General features: G+C 39.7%; 3 protein-coding genes across 3 annotated transcripts; 2 read left to right on the top strand and 1 right to left on the bottom strand.

Moving 5' to 3' along the window:
- Nucleotides 1-1,043: 1,043 nt before the first annotated feature.
- Nucleotides 1,044-3,716, bottom strand: nkx6.3 (NK6 homeobox 3). Its single transcript, XM_072388232.1, has 3 exons — nucleotides 3,252-3,716; nucleotides 2,525-2,694; nucleotides 1,044-2,200 (listed from the first exon to the last, which is right to left on the bottom strand). The coding sequence occupies exons 1-3, from the start codon at nucleotides 3,628-3,630 to the stop codon at nucleotides 1,970-1,972; spliced, it is 780 nt and encodes a 259-aa protein (XP_072244333.1). The 5' UTR covers nucleotides 3,631-3,716; the 3' UTR covers nucleotides 1,044-1,969.
- A 2,577-nt stretch (nucleotides 3,717-6,293) lies between these two features.
- Nucleotides 6,294-9,284, top strand: LOC140309179 (E3 ubiquitin-protein ligase NEURL3-like). The gene is made up of 4 exons (XM_072387004.1): nucleotides 6,294-6,410; nucleotides 7,866-8,375; nucleotides 8,510-8,665; nucleotides 8,775-9,284. Exons 1-4 carry the CDS (start codon nucleotides 6,323-6,325, stop codon nucleotides 8,936-8,938), a joined length of 918 nt encoding a protein of 305 aa, XP_072243105.1. The 5' UTR covers nucleotides 6,294-6,322; the 3' UTR covers nucleotides 8,939-9,284.
- Nucleotides 9,285-12,164: 2,880 nt separating this feature from the next.
- LOC140309178 (E3 ubiquitin-protein ligase NEURL3-like) lies at nucleotides 12,165-15,217 on the top strand. The gene is made up of 4 exons (XM_072387003.1): nucleotides 12,165-12,342; nucleotides 13,799-14,308; nucleotides 14,443-14,598; nucleotides 14,708-15,217. Exons 1-4 carry the CDS (start codon nucleotides 12,165-12,167, stop codon nucleotides 14,869-14,871), a joined length of 1,008 nt encoding a protein of 335 aa, XP_072243104.1. The 3' UTR covers nucleotides 14,872-15,217.
- The last annotated feature ends 3,230 nt before the right edge of the window (nucleotides 15,218-18,447 follow it).

The raw sequence follows: 18,447 nt of genomic DNA, 5'->3' as shown, positions 1-18,447 counted from the left end.
TCAGGTTGGAGTCATCACATTGCCGTTTGTTTTGGTCACACCTTTTCGGGGAAATAAGAGTGAAGGCCGTAAACGTAATCAATTAGATCATTTTCCACACGAGGGAAAGATAAGGTACTGCGGTTTCTGATGTGAGCCATTTGCCGGTAAGGTGATACAAATCTCAACTGGAGTGAACTGTAAAGGTGCAGCTGCTTTGAATGTTGAGAATAACATTAATCAGTGTTTGTTGTGGCTCAGATTGAAGAATAATCAACCGGTTTGTTAAGTGATCACCAAGCCTGCACTTGTAAGCCAGGTATTGTTTTACTGCATCTCTGTGTCGTGCATTCGGTTTACACAGTTTTAAGTTCAGCTATAGTAAGCTGCACTCATTGTGTGGCAGATAATGGAGTGAATCTTAAACAGAGGAGGTCATAAGCCTTCTTTCTAAAGCTGGAATGAGCTGGCTGTTCGGGACATTTTCCTCTGATTGAAAATCTCCAGCAGTGCAAGAGCCTGCTCAATTTGTGACTGATTCTCAATTTTATTGTTGGTTCATTCTTCTGTTTGAGTCAGATGGATCCACGCCTTTAAGAAAAATACCCAAACAACAGCTTGTTGGAAGGAAACTACAGCATGTAATCAAATGGCAGTGACAAACAAGTACATAATCCCTGCTAAATTGTTTACCACCGTCCAGAGTAGGTTTATTGTCATAAATGCCGGACAGCATCTTTGTCAGCATTATCTGGCCTGCTGTAAACTGAATGAACCAAACATGCATAGAGGTAGGACTATCAGAGTCTAAATGCTGAATGAGCCGTTTTGTCTGTATTGATTTTATATCAGACTGGGTCGCAGGGGTCATTGTCTTCGCTTAAGCCATACTACACCTTTAAATTACACAAGACTTGACCCATAACCATCTCTCCAGCTTTTTTTTTGCCCTTTAGCTCACCGTGTCATCGTAACCGGACAGAAAGTCCTCCAGCAGAACTGCTGCACCAAGTGATGTTTGTGCGAGTTGGATTTTCCATTTAAAAGCAGACAGAACAACCAAGTCTGATAAATAACTCACAATAATTTATTGTGCACACTTTCCAATACTTTTTACATTGTGCAGTTGAATATCTTCAAGTCAAGTAGAAGACAATGAAAAACACAGCTGCAGACTTCTACATTAACCAACCTCAGGTCAAACATTCAGCAGATCACAGTTCATATTTACACTGCAAATGGGAGCAGGTTACATCATATGAGCAGATCTTGACACCCTTTAATGTTTCGGCTTATTCGCTAACACTTAAATGTATTACTAATGAAACCATTAACACTGTCAGTGTCTCATTCAGTGTGTGTATGTAACAAAGTGGAATTATCTTAGACATATTCGTCTTTACATCATCTAATCTACAGATTTATCAACATCTGTTTTTTAATTTAGTTTTCTAAGGATTTGACTGAGGGACTAAAGAGATTAGTCCTTTCTCAATATATTTTCTTCCACCGAAAAGTGTTTTTGCCTTTAATGTCTGCAGGTAAAGTTTGTTAATTGATTCCGTGAAAGGGCTTTGGTAAGTCGGTTCTACATTTGGCACCTGCTCTTTATCTCTTATTTATCTTTTCTTCTTAACACTAAATCCAAATAATTCCAGACATCTTCAACGATTAAATCACAGGTGACTTGAATTTTATTTTTTCTATCACTAACAGCAACATGCAGATTTCCCCAGGTTTGTTTGTTTTTTTGTTTGTTTTGTTTTTTCTTTTACTGCATTATGTGCATGGCATAATTCCACTTTACAGTATTCAAAGTAAGTATTATAGTCTCGTTTTGTGCCCTTGGTGCGCTTCTGTCTGACCTCCTCTTCACATGCACCTCTGCCTACTGATTAAACTCAAGCCTAACTATATTTATCACAGCATGCAGGTCTGCCGGGTAGCCTGTGTGGGTGTGAGCGCTTTAGTTCAGTCCGAACGGAGAGTGTCAGACGGGATGAGGCCCGAGCCGCAGGACGGAGAAAGCCCTGCGGTGCTTCCGCAGCAGCAGTCGGATCTTATCATCGTCAGAGTCGGGGTCAAGGGGCTTGTTGTACTCCTCGTCCTCCACCTCATTCTCCGAGGCCTCCCCGCCTTGCCCCGCGTGGCTCGCCTGCGTGGAACTCGGCTCCGTGGCGCTCTTCTTCCTCCACTTGGTGCGTCGGTTCTGAAACCACACCTAAGACACAGGCAGCGTTGGTGAGATATTGAGTCCTGGTGAATGAGGACGTGCTGCTTCACAATTTTACTACCGCAGGCGTTACCGGAAAGGGTCGTTAATAAATGCCGTTGTTGAACCTGTTTTTGATTCTAATAACTTTCCAGTTCTTGTAAGTTCTTGCACACATTGTCTACCGTTAGTTGCTGCACATTCTGCACTAGTAAAATCACTGAAAACCATGGCAATTGTCAGACATAAAGAAATTACACAAAATATAAAAGGGAACAAACCATACCACTTTATACTTATTTATCTCTCCAAAAAAAGTGCCACCACTCTCACCTTAACTTGTGATTCAGTCATTCCCAAGGAGTAAGCCAGTCTTGCTCTCTCTGGCCCAGCCAAGTACTTGGTCTGCTCAAAGGTCTTCTCCAAAGCAAATATCTGATGTCCACTAAATGTTGGTCTGGTGTGTTTCTTTCTGCTGGGTATTTCCCCAAGAGGACCACTGTCTGGAATGATAAAGAACGTAACATATCAGGCAGGATTTTTTCTCTTTGAGATATATATTTTGTTTGGGTAGAGAAAACTCTCCCACTGAAACACTACAAGTTGTTGCAATAGCTGATTTAATTGCACATTTGTGTAGCCAGATACATTTTTAAAGGGAACAGCGTGTTTTTTGTTGTTGTTGTACACTGAATTGAGTGCATCAGCTGAATACTTGAGCTGGATGAGGTTTTGTATGACATCATTTATAAATCACTGACTCATTGCATCTGTCCTGTGTTTTTTTTAAATTTTATTAGTATTATTTTTTTTGAAGATGGAGCATATACACCTTTTAGTTAAATGCTGATCTTTCATCTAATAGAATATAGACACTATTCAGTGGGTCGCAGCAATTAAAGATACAAAAAAGAGTTGGTCAAATCGAGGCTTATAACCAGCTCCCTGCACCTGATAATGTCTCTGTCTGTAAAGAGGGACATCCCTTGTTGAGTCCTCACAGACAAACACAGTGGGAGTTGCGCTGTGTTGATGAGCTGGATGCAACATTTAGACTCACTGTTGGTGCAATGCTGCCTTCCTCCTCTCCAGTCACAGCTGCTCTCCGCCCAGCAGCTCACACTGCGACCCTTCATAGGGCACTCTGCTCCAGGCTTGGAGAAGCCGCCCAGCGAGGAGTTGTAGTCTCGGTTATAGTACATGGATGTGCTGGTTACAGAGGGACCAAACCCCCCCATGGTGGAGTATCCGACCATGGAGCGGCTCAGGATGTCGCTGATGCCGTGAGGTGTTCCTGGCTGCAGCTGGCTGTTAAGGCCCGGGTTGAGCTTGTAGAAAGAGTTGGGCACTGAGTACTGACACATTGGTGCCTTGAGATCTGAGGGGAATTGGTTCAGGCTGTTGTTGAACAGGAAAGATCCCTGGATGTTTGGATCCATAGGAAGTTCTTAAACTCTGCCTCGAAATATCATCAACACATCCAGAAAGATCCAAGTGTAAAATGACCCCTGACGGCCAAAGAGGGAGATCTGTCAGCCAGAAGCAGTCTGGATTTGGGACCACACCCTCCGTCCCTTGATACGCAAATAATTAAGGGCACAAATCGCAGTCTTAACAAAGTCCTTGAAGTCTGTCAAAGTTGCTACCACGTGCACCGTGCAGCAGTTATCCACAGTTTGCTGTTTACTAGCTCCATATCTGAAGTATCAGTTGAGCCCTCTGGACACAGAATTTGGTGTTCTGCTACAGACACATGGCTCCTGCAGGCTCTGTCCTCAGAAATCATAAATAAGCAGTATCTGGAAATGGAGTGGCACCTTGAAAAAGATAGGCCACATTAGAATGCAGCTTGGGATTGGCTTGGGTCCCACAGCTTTACTGCCTTTCTATTGGCTCCTCGATGAGAGTCAAGCGTTTTATTGGACGGGGGTAGATTAATAGTTTTTTGAACAGGTGGAGTGGGAACAAGTAGATTTTTTGATGGCCTGCCATGTCTGACCAAGTGTCTTGCTGCTGGAGCACACAGAGGAGGAGGAAGGTAGATCTGCTATTTACAGACTGAATAAATACATTTTAAATTGAGATATATGTTTAATATACATACAGTACATGCACACACATGTATATATGGCGTATCTTGTCAGAAAGGTAATATTAGATTCCTTAAAACAGCTGAATTTGATGGCTCTGTAACCTCTACAGTATTTCAGCAGATTTTAATGTAATCTCTTTCAGTACAGTTTGAAGACATTCTCAGAGCATTGCTTATTTGTTCTAGCTGCGTGGTTCAAATCAATCAGTGAAGCTCATCCCAGACACATTTCATGCTATTTTCAGATCACTCAGCATGCTTTAAGTTATGCCATAGCTACGACAGAACTTAAAGCATGTCGTCCTTCTCTTCCTTCTTTCTGTTCAGTTCTGCAGAGCCTGGAGGTAACTCTCCTCCAGATTTAACATGGCACTAAGCCAACTAAGCACTAAATTCGGCACTATTACATGTTAAATATTGTAACAAAAATAAATAAATAAGCAGTTGGTGGTCATCAAGGGGAGCTTTACATTCACAAAGCTTCCCTTGGCGAAGCAAAACTGTCTGGCATAAACGGTATTCAGATTACAAATCTGCTGCCATAATGCTGAACAGGACAAGAAAAAAAAAGAAAAAAAAAGGATAAATTCAACTTTCCTATCTGGAAAATGTTTAAATATATTGTGTCATCTTAACTTGACTAACTGGAAATACCTGATCCTGGGCAGGTAAAAACCTGAACACATTACAACCAGTTAAAGTTTATAATCCTGGCACTGGTTTACAACATCAGGTTTCTCAGATTTTATCTCCAACACTCCTCTCTTTACACAGCTGCTTAAACATGTTTCTCTTTTCCTGTAAGTCATGTGATGTTGGTGATTAGCTTCATACAGGTTATAGGATTAAATACATACATACATACTGCAGTTGTAGTATGTATCATTTGTAGTATATTAAATATATATATATTTATATGTATATATATAGACTTTTATTCCTGATTTAAACTATAAAAGGTATAGAGAGTATCTCATTGTTTTATGAGAAGAATCAGACCTATATCCACAAAATACAGGATTTATTTTTCTTACTGTACATGGTGTACATATTGAAACGCCATTGTACAGCACACCCCCCGAGCCGAGACAATAGGGGAATTTGAAAACAAGTCACGGGATTGTTGCTCACACTGTTGCAGAAGACATGCGAGTACATTTCCAAGAGTGATGATTTCACTCTGGATATCCAGCGATAGTTTTACTCGACCACGTGATCATGAATCAGCCAATGAGGACTGAGAAATTCCCAGCACATGTGCCCTGAGGAGGGCGACAAATCTTGTCAACCACAAATAACCAAGAAAGTGTTGCACAGACTTCCCTGATATCATCACATAACTATCTTGGACGTTTCTTGGAATAGAATAATTTTTTTTGTGTGTGTGTGTTTGGTTGGCATTTGACATGATGCGTCTACATGGATCACATGATTTGCTTGTCCTGATATGCCTTTCAGTAAAATGATGCCACACTGGGAAACATTTCATAAAGAGCCGATTGTATTCTTGTAAATAAATTAGCAACATCATAGTTATCCAAACATGGGAATGTGGAGGCTCTCAGATATTACAGGGAAAATACTGTCTGTTACTGCGCACGCAGCGTCAATGATCAACATCTCATGTGGAGAAATACATATAAAAACATCCCAGAAAGATTTGCGGGCTAAACAAGATCACACAAAAGCACGTGTTAATTTTAATCTGTCAACATGAGAATAAAAAGCCAGTGACAGTGAATGAAAGTGAAACAATCCTGAATGGGGGCAAAGTTTTGTTGTTCTGGTAATTACCGCCTTCTACAGGAGTGGCGTTAAACAGCAATGTAGCCTCTGAGGCAAAAGAAATCCGGAACTTATCCAACTGTTTTCAAAACTTTCGGTAAATTTCCAAAGTTTGGCTCCTCCCTCTCACAGTCCCACCCGTTTCCTTCTGAGTGATGCTGGGGATGTTAGTGTTGTCAAAGCACACGTGTGCGCTCTGTTTAAAAGCAGACAGCACTCCCACTTCATCACAGTTTTACCGAGAAACAACAGACATGAACAGTGAACAAAAAGTCTGCCGAGACGCAAAGAAGATTACTGAAACCTTCCTCAAGATTATGAAGAAGAGCTGCAAGAAGTCTGGTGAGACATTTATTTTCTGTCTTTATGGGGAAATGTCATATGTAGGTTAAAATGTTGCTTTAAACAGCAGTATGACGGTCTGTGAATTAAAACTTGTCAGATTAATTTCGATAAAATACAAAACATCAAAAGCAAATCTATTTGAGTGCTTTCCTTGAACTGAGAAGCAAAACAGTTATATCTATTTCTATGTGTCTTCATTCTCTTAATTTCAAGCTCAGACAACTTTTTACCTTGCACTTTATGAAAACCCACCTGTTCTTTTTTTTATTTATCCAAATCTACCAGCTGTGCCACATTACAGGGAGCTCAGTTAAGGGAGAGGGAAGAAAGGGGAGACAACCGAAGGGGAGTGCTGTAAGCCGGAGGAAAATAAGAGAGACTTAAGGATTTACATGCTGAAAAGTAAAATGTTAGCGCCGTGCAGATAAGAGACACTGAGAGACTTCCTAGACAGGAAATAATCATCTTGCCACAAACAATTTAAAGTAATGTATAATGAGTGTGTGAGTCACACCAAGAGTTTCTACAGAGGGCTACAACTGCTCTTACTGTAAACAGTGAAATAAGAGGAAGATTACCTAATCTCCAGGTGCCAAAAGGTTCAAAATGAGTCATACATTTCTACATTTGAAGCAGTTTTAGTGAATGGTTTGTGTGTCACTTTAGAGGGCAGGATCACCAGGCAGAGGTTTGGGCAGCCCAAGTTTATCAGAGTTTCAGAACGTTTTTGGCTCGGTGATGCAAAATGATGCAAAACTTTGTATGAATGCTCTGACAAACTCATTCCGAGAAACAGCAGCCAATCTTAGGACTGATCTAATTTGATCAAATACTGGCTGTAAACAGGAACAACATGAGGTCTGAAAGGCTGATAGAACATGAGAGAACTGCGTGTAGGATTGCTCGTAAGGCAGCTAACCCTGACACAAATGTAAGTGAGAGTAAATTTGAAAAAAACATGATGCTTTCTTGAAATGAGGTCAACTTGTGAAACTATTTGCAGGAGCAAAAGGCTCGACCAAACTATTGCACACCAGTGACAATTTCCACAGATCAGAAGTAATTTATTGTAACTGGCCTGTTACAAGCTAATATTATCTAACAAACTTTGCCTGGATGCCAAACCTTCACGTGCTTCTCTAAAGTGAAAGCACAGCGGGTTGCTAGTTTCATTCTTACTCATTCCAAGTGTTCTCTGCAGCAATGCTAAAGAGAACAGGGCCAACCCAATTGTTGTTACCAGTCCTGTAATAAAGTAGCATGGTGTTTAGATTAAGAAGCATTATTTGCAACGCAGTCACCATGTGTTCATGTAGAACAAGAAATGTTGTTAGTAGTTACTGTTGACATTTTTGTGCAAATGTAATCTGCATGATCGGACTTTTTAAAGATCCACCCCATGAAGTCATGGCTCGCTCATCAAGATCCATCACTGTTTTTGTTTCCCTGTAGTCCTGGGATCAGAGATGCCACACAACTGCAGCCTGTGTTGCCTCGGTCCTCTCGCCTTCCACTCTCAGGCTGTGGGAGAGAAGATCCACCTGAGCCAGGGGTGTAAACGCGCTGAGAGGGCCAAGAATACGTTCCAGAACGGCCTGGTATTCAGCAACCGCCCTGTCAAGATACAGGAAAGAATTGAACTGAGAATACAGGAGGATGTGCGTAACTGGCATGGAGCAATACGTGTGGGCTTCACCAATGTGCCGCCATCAGAAAGATCTCTGCCTCTGCCTCCCTTCGCCATCCCTAAACTCACCACCAGACCCGGCCACTGGGCTGCTCCTGTGCCTGAGTCCATCTGTCGTGCAGGCTCAGAGCTGCAGTTCTGGCTTTCTCATGGGGGCAACATATACATTGCAGTCAACAAAAATAGGCAAAAGCTACTGTCAGGAGTGGACCTCAGGCAGCCACTTTGGGCCATGGTAGATCTCTATGGGCAGACATGTGCCATTTTGCTCCTAGGTACAGTATGATTACTTCCCCTTCATTTTGTTTGACTTGCAACACATTTGTCTTGTTTTTTTGTTAGCAGAGCATTTCATGTGAACTAACAGTACCAACAACTGCCTGAATGACAATTGAAATCTCTCCTGCAGGCTCGAAGAAAAAGGGATTGCTTTTCACAAGCAGATCCTGCCCTGCACCAGAGTCTCTCCCCGATCCTGATGTTTCCCAACATCACAGTTCGAAACCTGATGTTTCAAGACTTGGTAATAACTTTATCTCCTGCCTTAACACAGAAGTCCCAGCAGGTAAGAAGAGTCCCTCCTGCCAACATGATCTGATTTTAGAGGAGAAAGTAGTCGGGTGAATGAAAACTGTCATTCTGTCAGTCTTGTAATTGTGATTCCTCTTTTCCAGTCACAGATCAAAGCTGCGTGGTGTGCATGGCGACAGAGGCCAGAATCACACTGCCCTGCGGCCACAATTGTTTATGTCGCCACTGCTACTCCAGAGTCTTAGTGCAGTTCGGCTCCTGTCCGCTGTGTCGACAGAGAATCGGCTCTCCGTCAGCAGAGAGGTGACGTCTCCAGTTGACTGTCTGAGCTCCAAAACTCCAGGCAGGAAGCATCAAATGCAAACTACTGAGTGACTTTACTGGAGGAAACACTATGAATGAGACTCACTGAATGTATCCAGGTGCAGAGGCCAAAAGTCTTGGATTTTTGTAGCCACGATGTTCCTGATTTAAGTAAAAGCAGGGAACCTTTACCTGATATGTGAATATTGTACATTGTGTGAGATTCTGAGTTTTTTTCATACAATGTATAAATGCACTTAATCAAAAAATGTGGAAAAACAGCACTTTGATTGTAATTACTAAACAAGTTTCTGGCTGTATATGACAGATATTTTTTTATTGTTTTGTACTCAGAGTTTTGTACTGTCCAGAAGAATAAATTATGTTGAAAACAACAACAAGATGCTCTACTTTATGATTTTATTTTTTTATCCGACTGTGCGGCTAGAATGTATGCAGTAAAGATATTTATTGTTGGACTGTGCCCGTTTGGTTTGATTTGAGACTGCTTCATCAGCCAAGGAAGAAATGGATGCATGCTCTCAGGGAAGGGCAGATTATTTGGTGGATTTTGGACACAAACTGTTCTGATATGTGTTTCAGTAAAATGATGCCACACTGGGCAACATTTCATGAAGAGCAGATTGTGTTCTTGTAAATAAATTAGCAACATCAGAGTTATCCAAACATGGCAATGTGGAGGCTCTCAGATATTACAGGGAAAATACTGTCTGTTACTGCACACGCAGCGTCAATGATCAACATCTCATGTGGAGAAATACATATAAAAACATCCCAGAAAGATTGATAGATGATTGATAGATTATATTTATATATTATGTTTTTCACGTTTTTCACGTGACCAGAACGTCTCATCTGATAACCATCTTATGTATATGTACTGCAAACACAACGATCAGCTAGTTTCATTATGATATTTTACAGTTTCAGCCTGTATAAAATCTGTATAAAATCACTGCTATCATTGCAGCAAAGTAAACTATTAACAAAGCTGATCAGGAATAAGTTAAATGCAGCTGAAGGGTTTTGTTGTTTAACCGTGAAGTCCAACAGTTGGCTGCTGTTTTACAACATGTATGTTTGAGCACTTTTGTTTTGACATCATGTTTTTGCAAAGTCAGTTCTCATGGCATGTCATATTTCTGTGATAGGACATGCTTTGTTTAGCCAGAAATGCGTTATGCCGCAGTTATAATAATAGTTACAGTATCATGAACTCTACTGTTTTGTCGTCTTTATTATGTTTTGCCTTTAGGATGGGATAACAGTACATTCATGTTTCACATGTTTATCACGAGATTTATTGCATGAATTGGAAAGTTTTGATTTTTGAAATGAACTAAAAGGAAGAACTTTTTTCACTGACTACATTTGTGCTTTGATATTATCAGACTCACAGACTCATGCTAAGATTTGAACTCTGGCGACATCTGTCTGTGTGTCTATAACAAACTATAAGTCCAGCAGTTCTTTCTGGGACCACTAAGAGGCAATGTGGTACTATCATTTTGGCAAAATGTATTTTGTTAACTGACTTTTTTTTGTAGGGAAAGCTTTCTGGTTTTTAGATACTGATCAGAAGTACAACTGCCTACATTTGACCATTGATAGAAAACAATTTGTTACTTGTTTAACAAGGTAATAACAAGGATGAAACACACATCACAGAGAGAGAGTCAATGATCAACATCTCATGTGATGAAATTGTTATGAAAACGTCCCAGAAAGATTTGCTGGCTAACAGGGTGGTACAGAAGCACGTGTTAGTTTTAATCTGTCAACATGAAAATAAAAAGCCGGTGACAGTGAATGAAAGTGAAACAATCCTGAATGGGGGCAAAGTTTTGTTGTTGTTCTAATATTTACCGCTTTTTACAGGAATAGCGTTAAACAGCAACGAAGCCACTGAGACAAAAAAAAAAAGAAAGAAAATTCAGGCACATATCCCTGATTTAAGTAAAAGCAGGGAACCTTTACCTAATATGTGAATAATGTACATTGTGTGAGATTCTGAGTTTTTTTCATACAAAGTATAAATGCACTTAATCAAAAAATGTGGAAAAACAGCACTTTGATTGTAATTACTAAACAAGTTTATGGCTGTATCTGACAGACATTTTTTTTATTGTTTTGGACTCAGAGTAATTCTATTTATATATTGTTAATAATGAAGTAAACTGAACACAACACTTTTCTCATTTGTGCTGTAAATACCAACCATTTTGTTGGGGTGTGATTTGTATTTTTCAGAAAGTGAATTTATCTGAAAATAATGTCATAACATTTTGTTTTAAACTGTCCAGAAGAATAAACTATGTTGAAAACAACAACAAGATGCTCTACTTTATGATTTTATTTTTTTATCCGACTGTGCGGCTAGAATATATGCAGTAAAGATATTTATTGTTGGACTGTGTCCGTTTGGTTTGATTTGAGACGGTTTCATCAGCCAAGAAAGAAATGGATGCATGCTCTCAGGGAAGGGCAGATTATTTGGTGGATTTTGGACACAGAAACAGGATGAAAGGCCATTATCATGTGGCAACACTGGTGACACTAAAGTCAAACAGAGAGAGATGCTTACTTTACAGATGCACAACTGATATCACTAAACTGGCAAATCACTGCTCACATTGTGGTTGATAGATGATTAATCCACGATGAAACACAAACTCAGTGTTTTCACGTGACCAGAGATCTTTCTGTTTGGTTTGATTTGAGACTGCTTCATCAGCCAAGGAAGAAATAGATGCTTGCTCTCAGGGAAGGGCAGATTATTTGGTGGATTTTGGACACAAACTGTTCTGATATGTGTTTCAGTAAAATGATGCCACACTGGGCAACATTTCATGAAGAGCCGATTGTGTTCTTGTAAATAAATTAGCAACATCAGAGTTATCCAAACATGGCAATGTGGAGGCTGCGGACTAAAGAAGATCACACAAAAGTACGTGTTAGTTTTAATCTGTCAATATGAGAATAAAAAGCCAGTGACAGTGAATGAAAGTGAAACAATCCTGAATGGGGGCAAAGTTTTGTTGTTCTAGTAATTACCGCCTTCTACAGGAGTGGCGTTAAACAGCAATGTAGCCTCTGAGGCAAAAGAAATCCGGAACTTATCCAACTGTTTTCAAAACTTTCGGTAAATTTCCAAAGTTTGGCTCCTCCCTCTCACAGTCCCACCCGTTTCCTTCTGAGTGATGCTGGGGATGTTAGTGTTGTCAAAGCACACGTGTGCGCTCTGTTTAAAAGCAGACAACACTCCCACTTCATCACAGTTTTACCGAGAAACAACAGACATGAACAGTGAACAAAAAGTCTGCCGAGACGCAAAGAAGATTACTGAAACCTTCCTCAAGATTATGAAGAAGAGCTGCAAGAAGTCTGGTGAGACATTTATTTTCTGTCTTTATGGGGAAATGTCATATGTAGGTTAAAATGTTGCTTTAAACAGCAGTATGACGGTCTGTGAATTAAAACTTGTCAGATTAATTTCGATAAAATACAAAACATCAAAAGCAAATCTATTTGAGTGCTTTCCTTGAACTGAGAAGCAAAACAGTTATATCTATTTCTATGTGTCTTCATTCTCTTAATTTCAAGCTCAGACAACTTTTTACCTTGCACTTTATGAAAACCCACCTGTTCTTTTTTTTTATTTATCCAAATCTACCAGCTGTGCCACATTACAGGGAGCTCAGTTAAGGGAGAGGGAAGAAAGGGGAGACAACCGAAGGGGAGTGCTGTAAGCCGGAGGAAAATAAGAGAGACTTAAGGATTTACATGCTGAAAAGTAAAATGTTAGCGCCGTGCAGATAAGAGACACTGAGAGACTTCCTAGACAGGAAATAATCATCTTGCCACAAACAAGTTAAAGTAATGTATAATGAGTGTGTGAGTCACACCAAGAGTTTCTACAGAGGGCTACAACTGCTCTTACTGTAAACAGTGAAATAAGAGGAAGATTACCTAATCTCCAGGTGCCAAAAGGTTCAAAATGAGTCATACATTTCTACATTTGAAGCAGTTTTAGTGAATGGTTTGTGTGTCACTTTAGAGGGCAGGATCACCAGGCAGAGGTTTGGGCAGCCCAAGTTTATCGAAGTTTCAGAACGTTTTTGGCTCGGTGATGCAAAATGATGCAAAACTTTGTATGAATGCTCTGACAAACTCATTCCGAGAAACAGCAGCCAATCTTAGGACTGATCTAATTTGATCAAATACTGGCTGTAAACAGGAACAACATGAGGTCTGAAAGGCTGATAGAACATGAGAGAACTGCGTGTAGGATTGCTCGTAAGGCAGCTAACCCTGACACAAATGTAAGTGAGTGTAAATTTGAAAAAAACATGATGCTTTCTTGAGATGAGGTCAACTTGTGAAACTATTTGCAGGAGCAAAAGGCTCGACCAAACTATTGCACAGCAGTGAAAGTTTCCACAGATCAGAAGTCATTTATTGTAACTGGCCTGTTACAAGCTAATATTATCTAACAAACTTTGCCTGGATGCCAAACCTTCACGTGCTTCTCTAAAGTGAAAGCACAGCGGGTTGCTAGTTTCATTCTTACTCATTCCAAGTGTTCTCTGCAGCAATGCTAAAGAGAACAGGGCCAACCCAATTGTTGTTACCAGTCCTGTAATAAAGTAGCATGGTGTTTAGATTAAGAAGCATTATTTGCAACGCAGTCACCATGTGTTCATGTAGAACAAGAAATGTTGTTAGTAGTTACTGTTGACATTTTTGTGCAAATGTAATCTGCATGATCGGACTTTTTAAAGATCCACCCCATGAAGTCATGGCTCGCTCATCAAGATCCATCACTGTTTTTGTTTCCCTGTAGTCCTGGGATCAGAGATGCCACACAACTGCAGCCTGTGTTGCCTCGGTCCTCTCGCCTTCCACTCTCAGGCTGTGGGAGAGAAGATCCACCTGAGCCAGGGGTGTAAACGCGCTGAGAGGGCCAAGAATACGTTCCAGAACGGCCTGGTATTCAGCAACCGCCCTGTCAAGATACAGGAAAGAATTGAACTGAGAATACAGGAGGATGTGCGTAACTGGCATGGAGCAATACGTGTGGGCTTCACCAATGTGCCGCCATCAGAAAGATCTCTGCCTCTGCCTCCCTTCGCCATCCCTAAACTCACCACCAGACCCGGCCACTGGGCTGCTCCTGTGCCTGAGTCCATCTGTCATGCAGGCTCAGAGCTGCAGTTCTGGCTTTCTCATGGGGGCAACATATACATTGCCGTCAACAAAAATAGGCAAAAGCTACTGTCAGGAGTGGACCTCAGGCAGCCACTTTGGGCCATGGTAGATCTCTATGGGCAGACATGTGCCATTTTGCTCCTAGGTACAGTATGATTACTTCCCCTTCATTTTGTTTGACTTGCAACACATTTGTCTTGTTTTTTTGTTAGCAGAGCATTTCATGTGAACTAACAGTACCAACAACTGCCTGAATGACAATTGAAATCTCTCCTGCAGGCTCGAAGAAAAAGGGATTGCTTTTCACAAGCAGATCCTGCCCTGCACCAGAGTCTCTCCCCGATCCTGATGTTTCCCAACATCACAGTTCGAAACCTGATGTTTCAAGACTTGGTTATAACTTTATCTCCTGCCTTAACACAGAAGTCCCAGCAGGTAAGAAGAGTCCCTCCTGCCAACATGATCTGATTTTAGAGGAGAAAGTAGTCGGGTGAATGAAAACTGTCAGTCTGTCAGTCTTGTAATTGTGATTCCTCTTTTCCAGTCACAGATCAAAGCTGCGTGGTGTGCATGGCGACAGAGGCCAGAATCACACTGCCCTGCGGCCACAATTGTTTATGTCGCCACTGCTACTCCAGAGTCTTAGTGCAGTTCGGCTCCTGTCCGCTGTGTCGACAGAGAATCGGCTCTCCGTCAGCAGAGAGGTGACGTCTCCTGTTGACTGTCTGAGCTCCAAAACTCCAGGCAGGAAGCATCAAATGCAAACTACTGAGTGACTTTACTGGAGGAAACACTATGAATGAGACTCACTGAATGTATCCAGGTGCAGAGGCCAAAAGTCTTGGATTTTTGTAGCCACGATGTTCCTGATTTAAGTAAAAGCAGGGAACCTTTACCTGATATGTGAATATTGTACATTGTGTGAGATTCTGAGTTTTTTTCATACAATGTATAAATGCACTTAATCAAAAAATGTGGAAAAACAGCACTTTGATTGTAATTACTAAACAAGTTTCTGGCTGTATATGACAGATATTTTTTTATTGTTTTGTACTCAGAGTTTTGTACTGTCCAGAAGAATAAATTATGTTGAAAACAACAACAAGATGCTCTACTTTATGATTTTATTTTTTTATCCGACTGTGCGGCTAGAATGTATGCAGTAAAGATATTTATTGTTGGACTGTGCCCGTTTGGTTTGATTTGAGACTGCTTCATCAGCCAAGGAAGAAATGGATGCATGCTCTCAGGGAAGGGCAGATTATTTGGTGGATTTTGGACACAAACTGTTCTGATATGTGTTTCAGTAAAATGATGCCACACTGGGCAACATTTCATGAAGAGCAGATTGTGTTCTTGTAAATAAATTAGCAACATCAGAGTTATCCAAACATGGCAATGTGGAGGCTCTCAGATATTACAGGGAAAATACTGTCTGTTACTGCGCACGCAGCGTCAATGATCAACATCTCATGTGGAGAAATACATATAAAAACATCCCAGAAAGATTGATAGATGATTGATAGATTCTATTTATATATTATGTTTTTCACGTTTTTCACGTGACCAGAACGTCTCATCTGATAACCATCTTATGTATATGTACTGCAAACACAACGATCAGCTAGTTTCATTATGATTTTTTACAGTTTCAGCCTTTAATAGCTGTATAAAATCACTGCTATCATTGCAGCAAAGTAAACTATTAACAAAGCTGATCAGGAATAAGTTAAATGCAGCTGAAGGGTTTTGTTGTTTAACCGTGAAGTCCAACAGTTGGCTGCTGTTTTACAACATGTATGTTTGAGCACTTTTGTTTTGACATCATGTTTTTGCAAAGTCAGTTCTCATGGCATGTCATATTTCTGTGATAGGACATGCTTTGTTTAGCCAGAAATGCGTTATGCACACAGTTATAATAATAGTTACAGTATCATGAACTCTACTGTTTTGTCGTCTTTATTATGTTTTGCCTTTAGGATGGGATAACAGTACATTCATGTTTCACATGTTTATCACGAGATTTATTGCATGAATTGGAAAGTTTTGATTTTTGAAATGAACTAAAAGGAAGAACTTTTTTCACTGACTACATTTATGCTTTGATATTATCAGACTCACAGACTCATGCTAAGATTTGAACTCTGGCGACATCTGTCTGTGTGTCTATAACAAACTATAAGTCCAGCAGTTCTTTCTGGGACCACTAAGAGGCAATGTGGTACTATCATTTTGGCAAAATGTATTTTGTTAACTGACTTTTTTTTGTAGGGAAAGCTTTCTGGTTTTTAGATACTGATCAGAAGTACAACTGCCTACATTTGACCATTGATAGAAAACAATTTCTTACTTGTTTAACAAGGTAATAACAAGGATGAAACACACATCACAGAGAGAGAGTCAATGATCAACATCTCATGTGATGAAATTGTTATGAAAACGTCCCAGAAAGATTTGCTGGCTAACAGGGTGGTACAGAAGCACGTGTTAGTTTTAATCTGTCAACATGAGAATAAAAAGCCGGTGACAGTGAATGAAAGTGAAACAATCCTGAATGGGGGCAAAGTTTTGTTGTTGTTCTAATATTTACCACTTTTTACAGGAATAGCGTTAAACAGCAACGAAGCCACTGAGACAAAAAAAAAAAAAAAGAAAATTCAGGCACATATCCCTGATTTAAGTAAAAGCAGGGAACCTTTACCTGATATGTGAATAATGTACATTGTGTGAGTTTTTTTCATACAAAGTATAAATGCACTTAATCAAAAAATGTGGAAAAACAGCACTTTGATTGTAATTACTAAACAAGTTTATGGCTGTATATGACAGATATTTTTTTATTGTTTTGTACTCAGAGTAATTCTATTTATATATTGTTAATAATGAAGTAAACTGAACACAACACTTTTCTCATTTGTGCTGTAAATACCAACCATTTTGTTGGGGTGTGATTTGTATTTTTCAGAAAGTGAATTTATCTGAAAATAATGTCATAACATTTTGTTTTAAACTGTCCAGAAGAATAAACTATGTTGAAAACAACAACAAGATGCTCTACTTTATGATTTTATTTTTTTATCCGACTGTGCGGCTAGAATATATGCAGTAAAGATATTTATTGTTGGACTGTGCCCGTTTGGTTTGATTTGAGACTGTTTCGTCAGCCAAGGAAGAAATGGATGCATGCTCTCAGGGAAGGGCAGATTATTTGGTGGATTTTGGACACAAACTGTTCTGATATGTGTTTCAGTAAAATGATGCCACACTGGGCAACATTTCATGAAGAGCAGATTGTGTTCTTGTAAATAAATTAGCAACATCAGAGTTATTCAAACATGGGAATGTGGAGGCTCTCAGATATTACAGGGAAAATACTGTCTGTTACTGCACACGCAGCGTCAATGATCAACATCTCATGTGGAGAAATACATATAAAAACATCCCAGAAAGACTGATAGGTGATTGATAGATTATATTTATATATTATGTTTTTCACGTTTTTCACGTGACCAGAACGTCTCATCTGATAACCATCTTATGTATATGTACTGCAAACACAACGATCAGCTAGTTTCATTATGATTTTTTACAGTTTCAGCCTGTATAAAATCTGTATAAAATCTCTGCTATCATTGCAGCAAAGTAAACTATTAACAAAGCTGATCAGGAATAAGTTAAATGCAGCTGAAGGGTTTTGTTGTTTAACCGTGAAGTCCAACAGTTGGCTGCTGTTTTACAACATGTATGTTTGAGCACTTTTGTTTTGACATCATGTTTTTGCAAAGTCAGTTCTCATGGCATGTCATATTTCTTGATAGGACATGCTTTGTTTAGCCAGAAATGCGTTATGCCGCAGTTATAATAATAGTTACAGTATCATGAACTCTACTGTTTTGTAGTCTTTATTATGTTTTGCCTTTAGGATGGGATAACAGTACATTCATGTTTCACATGTTTATCATGAGATTTATTGCATGAATTGGAAAGTTTAGATTTTTTAAATGAACTAAAAGGAAGAACTTTTTTCACTGACTACATTTGTGCTTTGATATTATCAGACTCACAGACTCATGCTAAGATTTGAACTCTGGCGACATCTGTCTGTGTGTCTATAACAAACTATAAGTCCAGCAGTTCTTTCTGGGACCACTAAGAGGCAATGTGGTACTATCATTTTGGCAAAATGTATTTTGTTAACTGACTTTTTTTTGTAGGGAAAGCTTTCTGGTTTTTAGATACTGATCAGAAGTACAACTGCCTACATTTGACCATTGATAGAAAACA

Source organism: Leuresthes tenuis, unplaced genomic scaffold (genome assembly GCF_036924035.1).
Source record: "Leuresthes tenuis unplaced genomic scaffold, fLeuTen1.0.hap1 SCAF_6, whole genome shotgun sequence".
Lineage (NCBI taxonomy): Eukaryota > Metazoa > Chordata > Actinopteri > Atheriniformes > Atherinopsidae > Leuresthes > Leuresthes tenuis.
This window is presented reverse-complemented; position numbering and strand designations above follow the sequence as displayed.

Bases quoted from the DNA above. Each gene is read 5' to 3' on its own strand.
- nkx6.3 (XM_072388232.1), bottom strand. From the start codon at position 3,630: ATGGATCCAAACATCCAGGGATCTTTCCTGTTCAACAACAGCCTGAAC. The intron at 2,695-3,251 runs GTGAGTCTAAAT...TTATCATTCCAG, and splicing joins AAGGCAGCATTGCACCAACA to ACAGTGGTCCTCTTGGGGAA. The intron at 2,201-2,524 runs GTGAGAGTGGTG...CCTGTGTCTTAG, and splicing joins TGACTGAATCACAAGTTAAG to GTGTGGTTTCAGAACCGACG.
- LOC140309179 (XM_072387004.1), top strand. From the start codon at position 6,323: ATGAACAGTGAACAAAAAGTCTGCCGAGACGCAAAGAAGATTACTGAA. The intron at 8,376-8,509 runs GTACAGTATGAT...TCTCTCCTGCAG, and splicing joins ATGTGCCATTTTGCTCCTAG to GCTCGAAGAAAAAGGGATTG. The intron at 8,666-8,774 runs GTAAGAAGAGTC...CCTCTTTTCCAG, and splicing joins TAACACAGAAGTCCCAGCAG to TCACAGATCAAAGCTGCGTG.
- LOC140309178 (XM_072387003.1), top strand. From the start codon at position 12,165: ATGTTAGTGTTGTCAAAGCACACGTGTGCGCTCTGTTTAAAAGCAGAC. The intron at 14,309-14,442 runs GTACAGTATGAT...TCTCTCCTGCAG, and splicing joins ATGTGCCATTTTGCTCCTAG to GCTCGAAGAAAAAGGGATTG. The intron at 14,599-14,707 runs GTAAGAAGAGTC...CCTCTTTTCCAG, and splicing joins TAACACAGAAGTCCCAGCAG to TCACAGATCAAAGCTGCGTG.